We start from the raw sequence: 19,482 nt of genomic DNA on the forward strand, positions 1-19,482 counted from the left end.
ATTATATAAATTTTGAAGCACAATTGATTTCGATCAAAAATTCCTTCAGTGGCTTCAAGAAGGCAACAACCGGCACATGCTGATTCATTTTGGTGCTGAAATTCGTTAAATTGAATTTAATAAAGAATATTTTATAGTGATGATCAATTTCCTTAGGAAATGATCAACGGCTTAACCTTAAGTTGAACGTGATCGAAGTCTTGAAGATGACGAGACTCAACAAGGACATCAATTATCGTGATCAACTGTACCTGGTTCATCTCGAGAAAGGATCGACAACGCCGTTTGAGTTCAACATCATCGTGACTTGGGAACGTTATCGTCCAGTGCACCGTGACGTGACGCAATGTTCGAACTGCTTGCAGTTTGGACATGGTGGAAGGAACTGTTTCATCAAGAGTCGTTGTGCAACCTGCGGAGGTGAGCACAAAACTCAAGCATGCAACAAAATCAGCCATTGCCAATCACTACAAGAACTTCTGAACATTTTCACCGAGATGACAACAACACTGCGTGGTTGCAAAACTCGTGCGGAACAAGTAATAACGCTTGGAGGATTTATTTTGAAATACGGTTCGTAGTTTACTCGTTCTCGTGGTTTTGAGTATTTTAATGAATCAAGTTTTTTAGGTTTTAAGTTAGGATTAGTTGTTAAAGCGATTTTTCCTTTTTTTACCCAAATGTATTCTTTTAGTGCAAAAATGTAAAACAATTTGAAGTATCATAATAAATGAATGTGAACTGAAATGTAATTATTAAAAGAATGTTCAATAAAGATATATTTAATTTCCAACTGCAAAGATCCGGTTTCAAAAATGTACATAAATATCACTTAAGTGGTCATAACTCGAGACAGGGTTGCCAGATCTTCAATGTTTTGGACTCGTTGGAAAGATCTTTCAATTACCTAACCAACGATGGATCGGATGATGGATTCGAACATAGTTTACATACATTTAAGTGAGATCCGAATATTTGTGAAAACACATTTTTATACATAACTTTTGAAGTACCGTCATCAGGGGTGACATTGGGTCTGGGGGGTGAGATTGGGTCATACAAAAAAGCTGAAATTTGTATGACCCCATCTCACCCCCCCAGACCCAATGTCACCCCTGATGACGGTACTTATCAAAACTTCGAATAATTCAATAGCGACGTATGGGACCCTAAACCAAGCCGAATGCAACTGGTTTGGTCAAAATCGGTTCAGCCAGTGCTGAGAAAACTGAGTAAGAATTTTGGTCACACACATACACACACACATACACACAGACATTTGTTCAGTTTTCGATTCTGAGTTGATAGGTATACATGAAGGTGGGTCTACGACGTTTCTGAAAGAAGTTCATTTTCCGAGCAGGATTATAGCCTTACCTCAGGTGAGGAAGGCAAAACCTCAGGAAATCTGAAATATCTCCGGTGCACAGTGGTCCAGATCGCAAAATTAAGTAGAAAATGGATTTTCCGAAAAATGGTTAAGTTTTGGAGCTTTGGTGTCTTCAGAAGAGTTGTTGCATATGGAAAGGGGCAACTTTTGGTTTGGTTGAAAATTAGGGTGGTTCACGATTAGGGTGATTTTGGAATTCTAACTTTACAGGAATATGTTTGGGAATTTTTTCGTCTTCTAGAAAGTTGACGGACTTGCCAATCCAAGCAACTTTGTCGAAGACACCAAAATTTTATCTCGTAATCTACGCCTTCTACGACCAAATTTATAAAAAGCATCTGAGCAAACCTTCAAAAATCAGTTTTTTTAACGTGGCAATTCAGGGTTAAGTTTTAGAGAAAAGTGGTATTCGGGGCACTTTTAGAACTCTAAAAAACAAACATTTTTATTACCGTAATCTGGGGTGAATCGGGACTACAGTCTGAATAGGGACAGCAGTTTTTAGAGCACTTAAAGCTTTTAAATTTGGAAATGGATGTACACATCTTGTTGGCCAGAGTCTATTCTAACCAAAACCAACCAGAAAAATCAAAATATTGTGCTCTAACATGGTTAAAACTGCTGTCCCAATTCGCCCCATGTGTCCCGATTGACCCCAGCTTACGGTACCTGACAAGTCAATTTGGACTTAAGGGTCAAAAGTTACAGCGATTTTAAGGTAAAAAGATGCAAATTTAAAACTTAAATATCTCGAAAAGGCGCAAGCCAAATTTTAAGCACTAGGTTGCATTTGAAAGAGGAGATCCAGCACTACAAACGCTGAAAAAATCTCAGGGGTGTTTTTCTTTGAACTCGAGATATCTTCATTTGAAAAAGTCTAATTTTCAAGGGAAAACCTTATGGGACCACCCTAACGAATTTCGAAAATTGTCCAAATATATGTTTTTCCATGTAATTTTGCCCGCTGAATCTGAATCTGCCCTCAGAATTGACCCAAAGTGTCGAAAATCGATTTTTGGTCATATTTTGGATTTCCATGTAAAATTATCATTTAAACCCAAAATATGACCAAAAATCGATTTTTCAACACTTTGGGTCAATTCTGAGGGCAGATTCAGATTCAGCGGGCAAAATTACATGGAAAAACATATATTTGGAGAATTTTCGAAATTCGTTAGGGTGGTCCCATAAGGTTTTCCCTTGAAAATTAGACTTTTTCAAATGAAGATATCTCGAGTTCAAAGAAAAACACTCCTGAGATTTTTTCAGCGTTTGTAGTGCTAGATCTCCTCTTTCAAATGCAACCTAGTGTTTAAAATTTGGCTTGCGCCTTTTCGAGATATTTAAGTTTTAAATTTGCATCTTTTTACCTTAAAATCGCTGTAACTTTTGACCCTTAAGTCCAAATTGACTTGTCAGGTAATAAAAATGTTTGTTTTTTAGAGTTCTAAAAGTGCCCCCAATATCACTTTTCTCTAAAACTTAACCCTGAATTGCCACGTTAAAAAAACTGATTTTTGAAGGTTTGCTCAGATGCTTTTTATAAATTTGGTCGTAGAAGGCGTAGATTACGAGATAAAATTTTGGTGTCTTCGACAAAGTTGCTTGGATTGGCAAGTCCGTCAACTTTCTAGAAGACGAAAAAATTCCCAAACATATTCCTGTAAAGTTAGAATTCCAAAATCACCCTAATCGTGAACCACCCTAATTTTCAACCAAACCAAAAGTTGCCCCTTTCCATATGCAACAACTCTTCTGAAGACACCAAAGCTCCAAAACTTAACCATTTTTCGGAAAATCCATTTTCTACTTAATTTTGCGATCTGGACCACTGTGCGGTGGTCAGAAACCATTTTTCCAAAGCTGATAATATCCTGAAAATAGGATAAATTTCCCGTCGAATGCAACTGAGTGGATCGAAATAAACCTGATAAACTCAATTAGATTTCTGAACTCGACAGTTTTCTTTGCTATCGTCCTTTTTCTCTTCGGCAACAAAAAGAACACTTCTAGATTTTTTTAAAAGGTCCTGTAAACATATAAAAAACAATGATGATGAAGAATATCTTATGAATTGTTTTTTTTTCTTTTTCGGTTTGTTGCAACATCAAGGCGACGACGATTTCCATACGCAGATGGCTGTAGCCAACAACCAGGTCCAGCGAGTGTGTGGCTGGCCGTGCTAAACTTATTTTCAACAGGCCTCAAAAAGGTGCCATTTTAAAACACGCTGCTACTAAAGACAGGAGTGCTCGAGACAAAAGGTAAGTTAGCCTAGTGATGGTATCGCTAGGAGCGGATAAGTCCGTTTTTTGAGATGTTCAGTGACAAGTTCGGTGTCCCGTCGTTCAAGAAGTTTCCAAGAAGTTGTTGGCTCCGGTTAGGCAGGAACCGTCAGGGAAAAAATCAGAAAAATCACGTTGAAGGACTCCCTACAATATCACCGTCAAAAATGATCAGAATGGCATCACAATGAACTTTTTGAACTGCACGAAACTCTCGTATAGAATTTCTTTGAGTCCGTTTTAGCATTCGCCCAATGAAGACGCTACCCGAGATCAGGTGACCAGTGAACATGAATCAATAGAGCGGTGTTAAGCACGTGGCCATCTTCGGAACTGCCTGCATCAGGTTAAATTTGAACGTCTATTTAAAATGTAATGCCGCACCATACATAAAACAAGAAAAACGACATGGATGAATTAGGGCGTGAAGTCTGTGACAGAGAATTAGAGGTGGGCAAAAAAAGAGCGAGCCGCTCAAAGAGCCGGTTCACTGTAAAGAAAGAACCGTTTCAAGATGGCATGATTTATGTTATAAATATAATTTATTGAATTTAAAAAAAAAGTAATAAATTTGTTTTTGAGAATGGAAAAATCAATTTCAAATATTTCAATTCTAATTAAAATTTATCTCAAAAATAAATTATTGTCTAATCAAAATGAAAAAAACTTCATTGTACAACTGATTGTACACTAAAGCATTACCAGAATACGAATTTGAGCATTTCAAATTGCATAATTTGTAAAATATTACCAAAAATGTACTGAATAGTTTAGAGAGTTCTGAAAAAAAATAAAATAAACCCTTTTGCCCGATTAAACTTTAGCGGTTTTAGACTTTATCGATTAAATCAGAATGTAGAAAAGAGTTCACAGAATATTTTCTTCAAATAAAACATCAGGATTAGTTCAATTCTTGCAGAAATAAACGCAATGCCATTCAATTACTCGAATGTTTAGGTTCGAGTAGAAATCTTGACAAGAAGACCACCAAGACCTATAGTTTTCAAGGGCATCTTCTCGATTTCAGTTTTTTTTTATCAAATAATTTATAAATGTCCAATGTGATATAACTTATAAAATCACACGATTCTTTAAAAAAAACCCTTTTTATTCAAACTTTGAAAAAGAGCGAAAGAGCCGTTCAAAAGAGCGGTTCTTTTTAATGAGCGAACGATAATGAACGGCTCCTAAAAAAGAGCGGTTTTGCCCACCTCTACAGAGAATCAAAGAACTTAGTTCCCTTTGTTAGCAGCTTTCGGATGATTAAACACGATTACACAGTTTCTTTTATTACTTTTGATTTATTAACACAATTTCGCTTTACTTTAACAAATAATCAATTGTTTACATACGAGATAATAAAACAATATAATCGTACAAGTTCTCTTGTGCTCATGAATATTGTACAGTGGCTTCTTGTTATTTACACGTTTGCTTCTACAACAGCTACCTCTTATGTTTTTTCTCCTAAAAGTCTATTAGAGCACGTCGTTACGGAAAGTAGTTTAGTACGGATTATTTGCAATGTTTTTTTCATTTATTTACACCAATCAAACTTGAATGATTGTTTTTTGCACTTTTCCTCTTTATCAACTATCTAGGAAGAGCTTGATTTTCCAACTTTTTCTACACGCACTATCGGTAATTTTTCTTATGTGTTCACAGACAAAAGTAGCTAACATTCACCCTACTTTAGCTGCCTAATCGCAGCGTGCAGCTGCTTGCTGCCAATTGTTTGATTTTTAAGTGAGACTAGAAGGACCCCGCGCACCACCGCTGGTCCGTATTCACCTGTTTCGATCCTTGCTTCGATTGCTGCACCCAACTCGGGCCAATCGGACCACATCACCGGATTAAAACCTACTAAATTTAATCACAGACAAGGTTTAGTTTTGTTTTCATCCCACAGAAAGGGGACGAAAAATTGTTGTTTTGCTTGCTTTTCCCGCACTCGCTTTCATCTCGTTCATTCCGGGTTCCCTCGCACGCACGAATCTCCTCTGAAGACATGTTTTTTTTTTGTTGCAACTTTTGCGTTTTGGTTTGGCGCTCTTACTGTCTACGGCGGACGATGATCCGGATCATCTCCGCTTGATCGTCTTCGGGCATATGCTGAAGAACGGATACAGGTAGCAGTGGAGCGAGTAGATCCGCTTGGGGTCCGTTTTGAGGTCGAACCCGTCCACCTTGACCACGTTCCATTCGTTGCGCATGCGGGCGTAGCTGAAGGAGACCTGCGGGATGAGATTTGAAAGTTTTTGGTTAGCAATTTGGGTTATTTGAGGTTAGAAATGGCTAAATTACCTGATCGTGGAACGTTTCCGGCCGGATAAACTCCATGGGCTCCAGATGGGAGTGGAACGCGTCCACCACGGTTAAAGGAACATTGAGGATGTGTTCTGAAAGTGGACGAAGAGGTCATTAGTAATTTATTAACCTTTTCAAGCGTTTTGTCGTGTAACTTACCGACGATGAAACCCATGGTGACGTCGTCCGGGAAGCGAATCTTATCGCCTATGGCCACAAACTTGCCGCTGCTCGCGATCGGCAGCATCTTGAGCGCCAGCGCCCGGCTGATGCAGAAGCCGGCACCGCCCGTCGCGAACCAGAAGGTCACCTTTTTGTTCACCTCCGTCGACGATTTGGTCTGAAAGAAAAGAAAAAAAAACTTTTGAATAAATCATGCCTTTTGGCAACACTGCCCTGTCACCGGCAGTTGTCAGTTTGCTGCGAATCGCAGCAGTCGCTGCGAAAGTCAATCGCTGTCGGAAAGTGAGTTTGTTTTTGTGAGTCGTGAATTTCCAAGCTTTCAAGAAATATGATGACAATTTCGAAACTTCGGTGGCCACTCCTTGTATGGGATCAAACACGAGATCGCGCGATCTCGGCGATTCTCGGCCGACTCTTATCGAAGAAAGCGATTGATCTGAATTTCATTCGAAACGAGGCAGAATTTCTTAAAATTTGGACAAACTTATCGAGCGGAGATAACGGGTTTTCCCGGCCGCGAGATTCCGCCGGGTGACAGCATCTGCTCGTTGAATTATTCATCGTCGTTTTTCGCGTTTCATTCTGAGAGTTCTTGCGGAATTGCGTTTTCGTTTTCGATTCGGGGCGGGACATGTAGTGTATTCATCATATTTTGGGCAAAACGATCGTGGAAACTGTTCGATTTATTGCAGGTTGCTTTCGCTTTGACATAATTTGGCCAATTTCTTCTGTTTCCCCTTCGTTTGACAAGCAAGTTCGTTGTTGTTTACAGTACTACCTTGCTAGTTTGAAAGTGTTTCTTCGCGTTTTTGACATTACAAGGGTCGAATCAAGGTACAGAGCGAATTCGCTAGTTCGGAAAACTGCATTTGAATTTGCGAATCTGAATTCGCTAGTTGGAACCACCACGTTTGACAGCTGTCAAACGTGCGAAACCACCGACCAATTTTTGAGACATTCCTATGACCAATTATTCTGCGTTTTGATTGGCTTTGCCGAAAATAGGATCGACTTAATTGCCCTTTGTCTTCACGGTAGCAAAGCGACGGATGTGAACGAAGCTTTCTCCGCCCAGACATAAACAAAACATTAAACGTCAGCGTTTGAACAAAAGCAAAACAATCGCCAAGAAGACGGGTCAATTTGGGCGCGTCCCTCGTGTTCGTTTGGCGTTCCGAACACGTGTTTCCTGAGATGGAATCGCTCACGCAAATTTTTCGTCCGCCGCACCATTGAGCGAGAGAGACTGATGTAAACAATCCGGAATGTCACGAAAGTATTGTAATTTTGTCCCCGCGCGCGATGGTGCAAAACCATATAATTTGCCTCCAATCTCCCCGCCAGATCTTTCGCTCGGCCACAAAGGGAGGGGGTCCCCGTTTTTGGACAGTTTTCGCGAGGGACCATTTATATTCTGTCCATCTTCGTCTTCTTCGCAGTCCAGTGACTACTACCAGTGTTTACGGCGGAGCTGGCAGCCTGGTGGCCAAATGTGATAATCATACATCATCACCCGGGACTCGGGTGTTCTCGACGGCATGGTTTACACATGTCCATCCCAGTAGCCACATTTTTCATCTTTATTTAAATGTTTTTCTTTTCCCGTACAGGCTACTTTGTTGTCGCGACCTAACCTCAACGCAGAGTGACAGTCGCGCAGCGACAACGTTGATTGGCCCCTGTCGATGACAATTCAAAATCGATGGATTAAAGAAATCTGCGCATTGTCGAAATTGTTAAAGGCAGACAGGGCAAATTATCGGTGATTGCCCGCTGCACAATCCCGCGCGGGTCGAAGCCTACTTTTTCTGACGTTTTCCGCGCTGTCATCGCTTCTGATTGGTGCGCCGCAGCTACCTGACATTTCGAACCGTTTGAATCGTATACTTGGCTTCCGAATCAAATAATGTTGCGCGCTCCCAATTTCAAACATTTCTTTTAATTACCCTTCAGTTTCCGCTTCCCCACCAATGGGTGAGGTTAGCCCAACTGTCACTAATTAACGGCGGGCAAACCTGCCTCCTTCGAAAACACTGATGGCGACCAATTAAAGAAATAAATCAAGATCGCGGTCTGCGGCCGTTCCTTTCTCCAGCGGCGTTGCCGCTGCAGAAAACGGGAAATGACCGATTTAGCGCGTTATAAATGTGTAATGCCGATCGATGAGGGCAGATTTGGACACTTTGGGAACTTTTTATGGAGGAAAAAAGAGGGGGGCCATTTTCGTGACTGATTAGTGACGCCGCGTAAGTAGATTTATGGCCGCTCGATAATGTTTGGGGCTTTTGTTTTGGACCTTCGAGGCTTTGTGTTGGCGACCAGCGCGCGCGTCCGGCTTAATTTGGTTAGCGGTGACAGTCACCGGTCGATGACAGCTAAGGGAGGATGTCACGTTTGACGGGTCCAAGACGGCGTTGACAGCTGATTTAAGCCGCGGTGCGAGAGGTGTTGATAAGCTTTGATTTTGTACGAATGTGATCAAAATAATTCGTGTGGAAGGCAATCAGCGTTAGGCATCTGAGATTGAGCAATAGTCAGTGATTTGATAGCCTGGAAGATTGTTGTTGACACTGCGAGAATTTAAACTAGAAAGTCTGGAAAGCATGGCTGTCACTGGTTGCTGATGTGACAGCGCAAAGTTGTGAACTGCCATTTTGAAGTGTTATCATGTTATTTGTTGATTCTGTTCGTTGATTCTGCCACTGGGTTCAAACTTTCAGATTGTCGGCAGTTGGTCTCACAATCCAAAAGGTCGTCAGTTCGAATACCGAATCAGAAGGATCCATCGGAAAACTAGAGCTTAGACCGGGAAAGATCCGGAAAAAGATCCGGCAGCAATTTGTATTGATTTGACGTTTGCTGAGGGTGCCGAAAAGTTTGGTTATGTTCTGTTTGCAAACGACAATGGAACGAGCAGAGCGGATCTTTACAGGTTCGAACAGGACAACTGGAACCGGACCGTGGTCAGTGGACGATCGGGAGGTTGGCTATGGCTACTGCAGTTATCGTGCGGCGTTTGGAATCTGCGTCCGTACAGGAACCACGAATTTGAATACTTTGTTCGTGGTTCCCATTTTCATGAACGGTTGTTCATTTTAATTTCTTCACATAACTCGATCAACTTATGGGTAAAAGAGACTAGCAAGTCGAAGAAAAACAAGAAATTATTAAGTATTTCCATGATTCAATTCAGCTTAAGCCGCACCGTGCACACCAAGAAGCCCACAGAGATTCTTCCAACCCCTGAGTATGACGTGGCAACTCTTTTGATGATCCGCAGCCTTCCTGCGCAACATTGCAACAAAGGCGTTTAAATCTATTTAAATGAAAATGACTTCATTTTCCTTCGAGGTTCTCTTCAAAATCGCTCCCGAATCAACTCCTGCTCGGAACGTCGCGAACCGTGCTCGAAAGAGGACAAAATGATAAATATCACCGCCCGCAATTGGACCGTTGCTGGAGGGGGGACCTGCAACGAAACCACTTTGTCATTGTTGGGTCACAACTAGGTATGTAGCTGCCGAAAAAACGGGACAAACGTCACCGTGGATCGTCGTCGACCCCCGCGTGGACCCCGTTAGAAAGAAAGCAATTTCGATAATCGGTAAATCACCAGAAATTATTGGACGCCGCGGCCACTGCTGAAGCTGAATCTGGTAACGGTCACTTCCTCTCCGCGGGATGGGGCCCCGCCGGCGTTAATCGAATCATGATGAGACAGAGGGAAAAAGTGCGCCCTGCGTATTCGAGATTTGAATAATAAATCGATTCCCAGTTGGGCAGATACCTAGTTGGGGCAGAAGAAAGACGATCAAGGGCACTAATTTTGTTATAATTTACGGTGGATGCACTCCGGGTTATGAATATGAAATGGAGCTGTGGTTAGGCTGGTGAAAAATATGACACCTGGAAGAGTCTTGAGTTCGGGGCAGGTTACGGATGTCGCAATATTGGTTTTTTGTTGGTCAAAATTTAGTGCTCAATTAGTGCTTTTTGGTGCCCCAGTGATCAGATTTAGTGCCCTTAAATAATCAAGGCAAACTTAAATACAATTTATGTTAGCCAGGTATTTAACACTTTTGGCATTCTTTAGGGCACACAAAAGCACTAAATTTTGAGCCCTTAGTGCCCATCGTTTAAAAAATTTAAGAAGGTAAATTTTTTGGCCTTATAATTTAGTCTCTTCAAATGAGCTCAGATTTGTGTGCTCTAATATTGTAGATTTGGTTCCCTGAGCTTGTTCATGTCAACTCAAATCTAGGGGTTGTACAGAGTCAAAGTTTTTACTGTTCTTCAACATATTGACGCATATATTAATATACTAGTCAATACTTTAAGCGTGAGCTTTCCCACCGTGCACTTTTCAACCTTGAGTTGACAGATGGTAAACAACAACATTGATTTGGGTGGATTAAAAATAAATTGAAAAATTTAGAAGTAGGCGATCGGAACACAGATTTAATAACGGTTCAGGCATGTTTCCAGGCGAATTGCAATTTTCATGTTTCTTTTTGTTTCTTTTTGTTTTGGTTTAATTTCATCTGACATTTCAACAAATCAAGGTTGCTAGATCATGGTAGGATCTCGTCAATATATTAACAAAATTTCGATGCGTTGACCAAGTATTTTAAAATGTGTACCTAGCCTCAAATACAATTTGGGTTCTACAGATATTTAGCTCTTTAATTTCGTTACCCCCTCGTTAGGACACATAATTTTGAGATCAAAAATAAGACAGCCATTTTAGGTGGTATTTAAAAAAAAGGCCTAAAAATTTCGTGCTTTTTGGTGCCCCAGATTTCAAATTTAAAGCCCTCCTATGCAAAAGTTGAGCCCAGATAAGACTTGTCACCCTGCTTTTGATCAAAATGTAATGCTAATATACAAATATTAAGTGATCTGTTGTTCGATTTTGGAGCCCTAAAATTGTTTTTGCAAACTCAAATAAACTTTGATTTTGTCAGATTTTCAGTACCTTTTATGATTACAAGTTTGATGCCCATTTAAAGCTAATCAAATTGTTTTTTCGAATGCAAAGAGCTTTTTTTGTCAGGTTGAAATCCATTTTGATTTTTTTAGGGCACTAAAAACCACTTATTGAGCATTAAATTTTGAGCCCAAAAAAAGGCATTTGCATGCTGTCTTGATTAGACTCCCTGAAAAACAACTAAATTCCGCGGAACAGCTGAGTTTTTGCTCTATTAGCTCGCTTTACGATAATTGAATTATGAACGCTGCTGTCCCCCTCGCTTGCGAAACAGGTTCCAGTGCCGCACTCAAAACGCCAAATTTATGGTCCAGCACCCGAAATTAATGGCAAATACTGACAGCATTTTGACGCGTCCCGGCAGCTCCCGGGGTTGTCGAGATGGAATCGGCGACGGCTTGATAAGGCTTCATTACCGGTCTCCGATATTTGAATGTCAACCTCGGAAAGAGGTGTCTGCGCTGCCAAAATATCGCGACATAACGAGTCCAGTAAAAACAGCGGGTGGACCGCTGAGCTGAGTCGCCGCAAAAACGAGTTCCCACTCACTCGATACGGCACGCAGCTGCCGAACCTGACTCGAACCAGACTCGACCCAGCTACTTTATAACGATTAATTTAATTGTCGTTATTATTCAAATCGTTGACACCACCGGTGCGTCCCGGAGGTTGTCCGGCTTATCGCCAACTACCTTCTAGATAGATACGAGCAGTACGTGATGAAGATGACCAAACAAGATCATCACCGGAATGGCCACCGTAATTAATGATAATGCACCCCACTACAGTTCAGGCGACGAACGCGCTGATCATAACTCACGGGTCGGAAACTTACATTATCTAGGAAGATCTCCAGCGGCGACGAGATGCTCGGCTTGCCGAGGTACCAGTCCTGCGTCGGGCTGTAGTCGTCCAGCAGCTTGACCAGCCGCGGAACGTTCACGTAGTTGTCGTCGTCAAAGTGGCACCACCATCTGAAAAGGGGGGAGAAGAAGAATGAGGTTAGGTTAGTTGACAGATTTAGCTAGTTCTGCGAGATTTGATCTTAAAAATGAAGAAAAACAATTTTTAACGGGGAATTTAGTCGTTTATTAGCGTCTCATAAGTTGCTTCGGAATGACGTAAGATCCGGAAGCGGTCTGCCGATCTCGGAACACCTTCTCGTCCGGCTTGACCACCGTATGTCTTCCGCCACAGTTCCGTCCACCGGACGGCGGCGGCAACCCACGTCCGTCCATCAACACGCTCGAGCTCTCGATTCCCTTCTTCACGTTCGATTTAGCGCGCTCCATCTTGTAGCTGTCAAAACTTTCACTCTCTCGGCTGACTTCCTCCCGACGATGTCGAACAGCGGCAAATGTCTTGGCCTGCTAGGCGAAACACTCGCTCGTCGGCGTTGACAACGGTGTGCGCTCCGCCCGCGGCACGCTTCGATCGGAGCCGCACCAGCGGATCAACGCGGGGCTTTCGCGTGACCTTCTTGGGTTTGCCCTGGCCGGGCAGGGCCATCGGCAGATCGTCGCGATCGCGCTGCACCGCGTCCTTTTCGCACGCTATGCAAGTCAAATCCGTCAAGATGCGGTGCGTCGTTCCGGCCGATTCCGGGCGCGTCTTCAAGCCGGCCTGTTCGGCCAGCTTGTCCACCAGCTTGTTTGTTTTGGCTTTGTCGTCCGCTAGTTCGGCCAGAGATTTGGCCATCTCTTCCTTGTCCTGAATTAACCTGTTGATCACGTCGTTCATGCGCTCCCGATCTTGGAGCATTTCCTGGAGTTGCGCCCGCAACGCTTCCAGCTGTTGCGTGAGGTCGACCACCTGGTTTACCGTGTCGTCAATCTGTTGCAGTTTATCTTCCGTCATGGCGCTCTTGATGCCACGCAGCTCCTCTTCCGCCCTAGCTTCCGACTCTGCCAGCTGACGCTGCAGCTCCGCCAGCAGTTCCTCCAAACCATTCAACCGATTCTCCGTGCCCTCCTGCGCGGCTTTCATCTGCTCTTCCAAGCCAGCCAGCGACTCCAGCAACCGTTCCTCCTGCTCTTTCATTCGTTCCTCCTGTTCGGCGACCTTGTCGCCCAACTCCCCGATCGTCGGCTTGGGAACAACCTCCCCATCTTCCCCGACCTCATCCGCATGCTCTCCACAGCATTTCTTCAAGCGCTCCTCCAGCTCACGTAACTTTTCGTCCAAACACTGTATCAGATCGTCGTGATCCTTGAACGTCTGGTACACTTCACCCCACCGGCCTTTTCCCTTTCCACTGGGCGATTCCTGCGGATCGCCGTCCCCTTCCTCCACGGAAGATCCGTCATCTCCGCCAAGGCTGAGTTCCTCCTGGATTTCCCGAACTCCCTGCACCAAGCAGAGCAGCAGCTTTTGCAGCTGGTTACAGTTGATGATACCGTCCGGCGTTCCGATGGACTGGTGCACCAGGCAGGTCAGATCCGCTTCGGACATTTTGAATTTCGTGCGCGATCGAGACGATTGTCAAAGGGAAATGAAACTACCAAGTCGCAGACTACTTCGATTAAGTTTATTCGTTCTTTAGTCTCATTTTGGAAGCGTTCTTCATCTTGCGCTTGATCACGCACAGACAGTCCTGGCTGTCGATCTGGCTCGTGGACATCTTCTGGCAGGAGATGCAGAGTGGAAAGGCGGATCCGGATCCGCCAGCCCCGCCCATCTCCTTCTGCGTCTGCTGTATCATGGCTTCGATCATCTTCTTCATGTCCGGCACGACGGTGGAGTTCATCTGGTCCTTGACCAGCTGGTCGATCCGCTGCGGCAAGCTGTCCATCGCCGGCAGGCTCTTCAGCTTCGCCTCGACCCACTTCTTCAGCTCGGGGATGTGGATGTTCTTCATCTGGCTGTCGACGACCTGCTGCAGGTTGGCGGCCGTTGGGTCTTTCTGCTTGCTCGACCCCGGTCGTCCGCCTGGTCCGCCCTTGCCGAAAACCCCACCCGATCGTTCCGCTTCCGACAGGCAGGAGTGTGACTTGTAGCTCGTGTTGGACGATCGGCCCATCTTCGTGAGCGATCGCTTCGAGCCGGGCTTGGTGAGTGACCGCTTGGACGCGGATCTTCCCGCCGGAGCACTCTGCACTCGCTCCTTATCCCTGATCGCGACCGACTTGCCACACTTGCCGCACGAGCCTCCAGCGTTCGCGACCTTGTTGACCTCTCCCTCCAAACTGTTCAGCTTGCCCTCCAGCTCGCACAGCATCCGACGCTGCTCCTCGGACATCTTGGTCAGATCCTTCACCTTGCCATGGATCATCACCAGGTTCTCCTTGTCAAAGGGTTGGGCCGCCGCCGGCTTCCCGTCTGAGCTGCACCGAAAGTCCGTTTTCAGCTCCTTCTCGGTGAGGTTATGCACGACCACGTGCAGCAGCTTGTGCAGGTGCTCACAGTTGACCACCCCTCCGGAGGGGAGCGCCTTGTCCACCATTTCCGCCAAATTGGCCGCCATCTTTTTCACGAGAATTTTGAACCTCCCCTTGCTACGCTGACAGCTGCGACGATCTACGTGGCCATCTTTGATTCGATCGCGCCTGAGAGGGTTCTTCAATTTCCGTTGATTGATTAACAACGATGATCATGCAAAACTTGCGGAACAAACCCGAAATTAACCGGCCTAAGCTGCGAGACGAATGCCGCTCGGGGCACCCCGGCCAGAATTAATCTAATAATCAAAAGCGATCGGGTCCACGGGGGTCTCCCAAGAGAGTTTTTTTTGGTTCTCTTTTCTAACCTATAGGAGAAGGCACCTCATAGCAAAGAGGCTTCAAATTAATTGCCATTACATTGGATTAAGGGTGATTTTCATGGATTTCGTCCGGGTCCGGGGTGAGAATTGGATCACATACGCGCGAGGGACCCCGCGTCGAATTCGATAAATCTCGTCGAATCACGAGGTTAATTTACGGCTACCGATCGGGCCTTTTCCGCGATTAGAACCGGGCATCGCGGATTGATTCACGCTGGGTGGCGCGCATGTTCAGCCCCGTATCGCCATCTGTCAGAATCGCCCGAAGCGCGAGGGGCCCACCAATTAAAGGCCGCGCTGCGTTCGAGCAAGTGTTTTTCGATAGTCGCGAGCGCGCAAAAAAAGAAATGTTACCTTAATCAGAAACAAGTTGCCGATCGAGAGAGGGTGTGGAGGTTACAAAAAATTTGCATTAATTAAAACGAATTTATCAGCGAGAGAAGGAGGAACAAAACACGCGAGCTTGCACAAATTTTACGCTTTTAATTGGGAAGTCCAGGCGGATCCTTCGCGGCGCGATCTTGATCCGTACAACGCTGCACCAACCAAACTCTTGCCGATCGTGTAGTTTCTTGCATATTTTAACGCGTTCCGGCGCGTTGACTCCCGGATTTGCCGCTTATCTTACGCGTCGCGGGAACGGGAACGAACAAAGAACGCGCAGCGCAACGGTTGTGTCGTTGGGGAGGCAGTAGCCACACTGGAGGAATGTGCGGTATTCACTAATTAAGATCAATTTAATCCATTAGTCGATGCGCGAGTGGTAGAGGGTGGAAATTCTGTGAAGTTTGGTCGCGAAACTGGTGACTAATGGTTGTTTGTGGCAAGTTTTAGAAGAATTTCCCACCTTTTTACAAAATTTGCGAGTTTTTATTAATTCCCACCTTTTTGCAAAGTGAAACGTCAAAATCAAGGTCTACAAAACAAGGGTGGGAATTGTTTAAAACCTTCCACTATTGCTAACAATAACAACGCAACTCGAATTAAGTTTCATTGAAACAAATTGCTGTCCTCGATCCCGGGTCTTCGCCGTCGCCTCATCCGATCTGTGCAGTTTGCGGACGGATTTGCTGATTTATCACGAGTCTAAATTGAGTTTAATTAAAATTGATTTGCAAACGAGTGCACACTGTCCAACGCTCTAAACCGGGGCAGCAGCGCTGCCAGCAGCCAAACAAATGTTATCATTAAAACCCCGACATAATCAACACGACCGACACCCACCCAAGATCATTAAACCGCGATGGGACTTTAAAAAATGACCCTCCAGCGGAACGTCACTTTAAACTCGCTCATAAATCATAGCCACGCTGTCGCAGAGCCTACTACCTGTGTGCACACGCACACGCGCGTCACTTAAGCCCGACATGTCATTTCTCACGTCGGGCTATCAACGTCATCTCCTAGGAGGAGCAACGCGCGTTCGGGAAGAAATCTCGATTACGCGCGGAGAAATTTGATACATTTCCGAAACGGTCCACGGGTAATTACCTTCTGCGCGTTCCTTTATGGGAAACTAATCGTGTGTACGGGGAGTTGTGCTCAATTAATCACCTTGGTCGGGCGCAATCTAACCTCATCTGTTGCGTGGGGTTGTTCACCAACCTGAAAAGTGACAGCTTCACGCACAACAACAATACCGGAATGAGCCTTAAGCAGCTCACTTATCTCGTCAGGGTAGAGTTAATGGATGAAGAGAGCGAATGGCTTCCGCCTGGTGGGACAGCCGAAATTTGACATCTTTTCGTACAAAGAGCGATAAAAATATTGTTCGCGCGGAATGGAAAGGAAAAATGAAGAGAAAATATTAGAGAGGAAGAGACAGATTAGGCAGACCAAAGACTCTGCATGGCTCGAAACTTGAAAAGAGACAACTCACTTACGGCGAACCAAGGAGTTGGACACTGAATAGTTTGGTTTTATTGCTTTTTAGAACTAATTAGCCTAGAATTGTGAGAAGCCTCAAGGTATATAAATAAAGGTGGGATAATTGCCCCTTCTGTAAAAATCTGAGCAGAAATGAGCTTATAGCTAATATTTCTGTCAAAATAAAAACAATTAAACGTCAAATGAAATCGGCAGCGTTGCCAATCTGCCATACAAGGTCTCTAACTTTCGGGTGATCCCGAACGGAGACGAAAACGTGTGATAATAATGTTGTCAGATATTATTGTGACACTGGCGGTGCTTCCAATGCGCGGGTCTTTCTCCAATTTCGGGGACCTTAAGCCGCTTTAGTTATTATTATTTGTGTACGAGAAAGGTACGACCCTCTCTCTCCCGAGTCGACAAAGATTGTTTACTTTTGTGCCTGCGCGTGAGCAACGCCTTTTTGGGGCCGAACAAAAGATCACCGAAAATTTGAAGTTTTCCAAGCGGGCTGTCAGATTGTGCTTCCGCGAGACATGAGCGGATTATGCGTTTTGCGCGCTGGTAAGGCGATTAGAACGGAATTCTTGCGTGGTGCGTGTTCGCCTTGATGGTTGTTTCACTCTTCTGTTTGACTAACTGCGTCACGTTTGATCGAGAGTGACCACGTGGTGCTCGCACCATGTTCCAGAGTCAAATATTCAAATTGATCCCTACACACCGAGGGCATTGTTTTGATCTCCAAACCCGATAGCGCGTTAAATCAACCACCACCACCAGTCACTGCCGGGGCGCGCTCATTAAAGCGATCTGTCATGTTTGTCTTACGACGATGATCGAGCATTTGCGAGCAGCTAACGCCCGTGAGTGACGTGAGGTTAAGCCCATCGCGACTAATCCGAACCTCAAACTAGTTCGCGCGATCTACGGTAGCTGGCAGGCCCGCCGCAGGAGAAAACAGCGGGTTCGGTGCGCAGGCACGAATAATATAAATTAATTCCGCTGATAAATTTGACAGTGTAGAGGGGGAATCCAGATATCTTCATCGCTAACGCCCACCCGAAGGCTGCCCCTGATTCGTCATAGCGAAGAGCCTCGCCAAGAATGCACACTCATAATCGGTTCAGCTGGTTGCAAATAAAAGAGTTCAGCAAGCTCACGTAGCACAAAAGAACCTGTTGTGGCGCGGCGCGACTACAGTCGAGGCCCCTCAGAATATAAAGAGAGATAATCATAGATTAGATAGAAAAGCACATTTATCTCGCCGAGCAGGTCAAATTATAGGGAAGATGCTGCAGCGGCAGCTGGTGCAGAAATCCGAACCGGTCCGCGATGACGAAGATGGTGCGAGTTTTATCTGGTTCAACGCGGACGGACGGATGATCGCCGGAACAGTTAGGTTCATCATCGACCATTACGGAAATGGCGCGATTAGGGTGCATTACGAAGGGTGTTTGCGGAGTTCTTCTGTCAAACTGTCAATATTTTGAACTTTAGTTCGTGTCCTACCCCTCGAAAAATTTCTGAAGAACTCTGGCAGCACTGTTTTTGACAATTCGAGTGTGGCCAACTTAACAAATTCCTTAAATAAACACAATTTTGCGCTTTTACAACTACAATTCAGAGCTGATGTAAATCGCAATCTAAATTTTATAGCAACAATTTTACTGCACTTTCCTGCAACATGGTCGAGCTCGATTAACGCTGGATTAGGCGCTTCCTGGCCAAGTCGTCGCTCGCGACCAGCTGTTTATTTATTTAGTCCGAAACTCTCTCTCTCTCCCCTCGCCGTCTAGTTGCGGATTTGGAAAAGTACAGCCCGGAGGCACCACACAAAATCATTGATCGTTTTGTCCGCACGTTCTGCAGTGCTGTCAGATGCAGTTTTCTGCACCAGGGTCGGCGAAAATGGGTGGGGGGGTAATTTATGAAGCGCGCCTTTTTCTCTATTGCCAATACGCTGACTGTGGAACAAACTGCAGGAACTCGCGCGAAAACCCTGATTAGTGTCCTAGCCAGCCGCCGGGCTAAAGAGAAAGGTGCCCACCGCTTGGTGTTGGTTTTATTTATCGAGTGTGAGTGCAGGCCCCTTCAGGCGCTTTCTATCAGCTGGATCATAGACTGGGGTTGAAGATGTTTGGATTTGAAGAAATTCTGAAATTGATCTTAAGCCATTTAGTCTTCTCTCGATAAGTCATCACCCAAGTAACATTTTAGGCTTTATCAAAGCTGTCACAACCGCTATAAAACCTATCAGTCAAAACCAACATTAAAACCCCTTAGTCGTAACACACTCCCCAGAACCTTGATAAACCCCACATAAAACCCAAAAGGACCTCCGCAAAAGGTTGTTACGGCCTATTTATAAAACCTACATAGGAGTTCAAGGCTTTACAACTGAATACTAACAACATCCGCAAAGCCTTGATAAAACCTTTGTTAAAACCTAGTCAGGAGTTATGGAAAAATGACATTTCATACGTCTTTAAACGTCTTATGCCAAATAGGTTTTATTTTGGCAAAAAATAAGTCTTCGTCTTGCCAAATGAAATTATGGAGATGGTTGTCAAAAATGGCGATGATAAATAATAGATATTAGAGGTAATCCAAATAATTTGAAAGCTTATTTCTCACAATTGATGGCTCAAATTCAGCTGCGGTTGAAATTTTATTGATAAATGTAGGGGAGATAGAGCCAAAA

The 19,482-nt window shown here is 44.5% G+C and overlaps 1 protein-coding gene across 1 annotated transcript in view; it reads right to left on the minus strand.

The window, feature by feature from the left end:
* Positions 1 to 4,956: 4,956 nt before the first annotated feature.
* Positions 4,957 to 19,482, minus strand: part of LOC120423174 (fringe glycosyltransferase) — a 159,386-nt gene continuing 144,860 nt past the window's right edge. The window contains exons 5-8 of the mRNA XM_039586861.2: positions 11,988 to 12,126; positions 6,142 to 6,322; positions 5,980 to 6,074; positions 4,957 to 5,909 (exon numbers count right to left, since the gene is read on the minus strand). Of these exons, the coding sequence (XP_039442795.1) occupies positions 5,757 to 5,909; positions 5,980 to 6,074; positions 6,142 to 6,322; positions 11,988 to 12,126 (568 nt within the window). The 3' untranslated portion in view covers positions 4,957 to 5,756. The remainder of the gene's footprint in view (positions 5,910 to 5,979; positions 6,075 to 6,141; positions 6,323 to 11,987; positions 12,127 to 19,482) is intronic.

This window comes from Culex pipiens, chromosome 3, assembly GCF_016801865.2.
Source record: "Culex pipiens pallens isolate TS chromosome 3, TS_CPP_V2, whole genome shotgun sequence".
Lineage (NCBI taxonomy): Eukaryota > Metazoa > Arthropoda > Insecta > Diptera > Culicidae > Culex > Culex pipiens.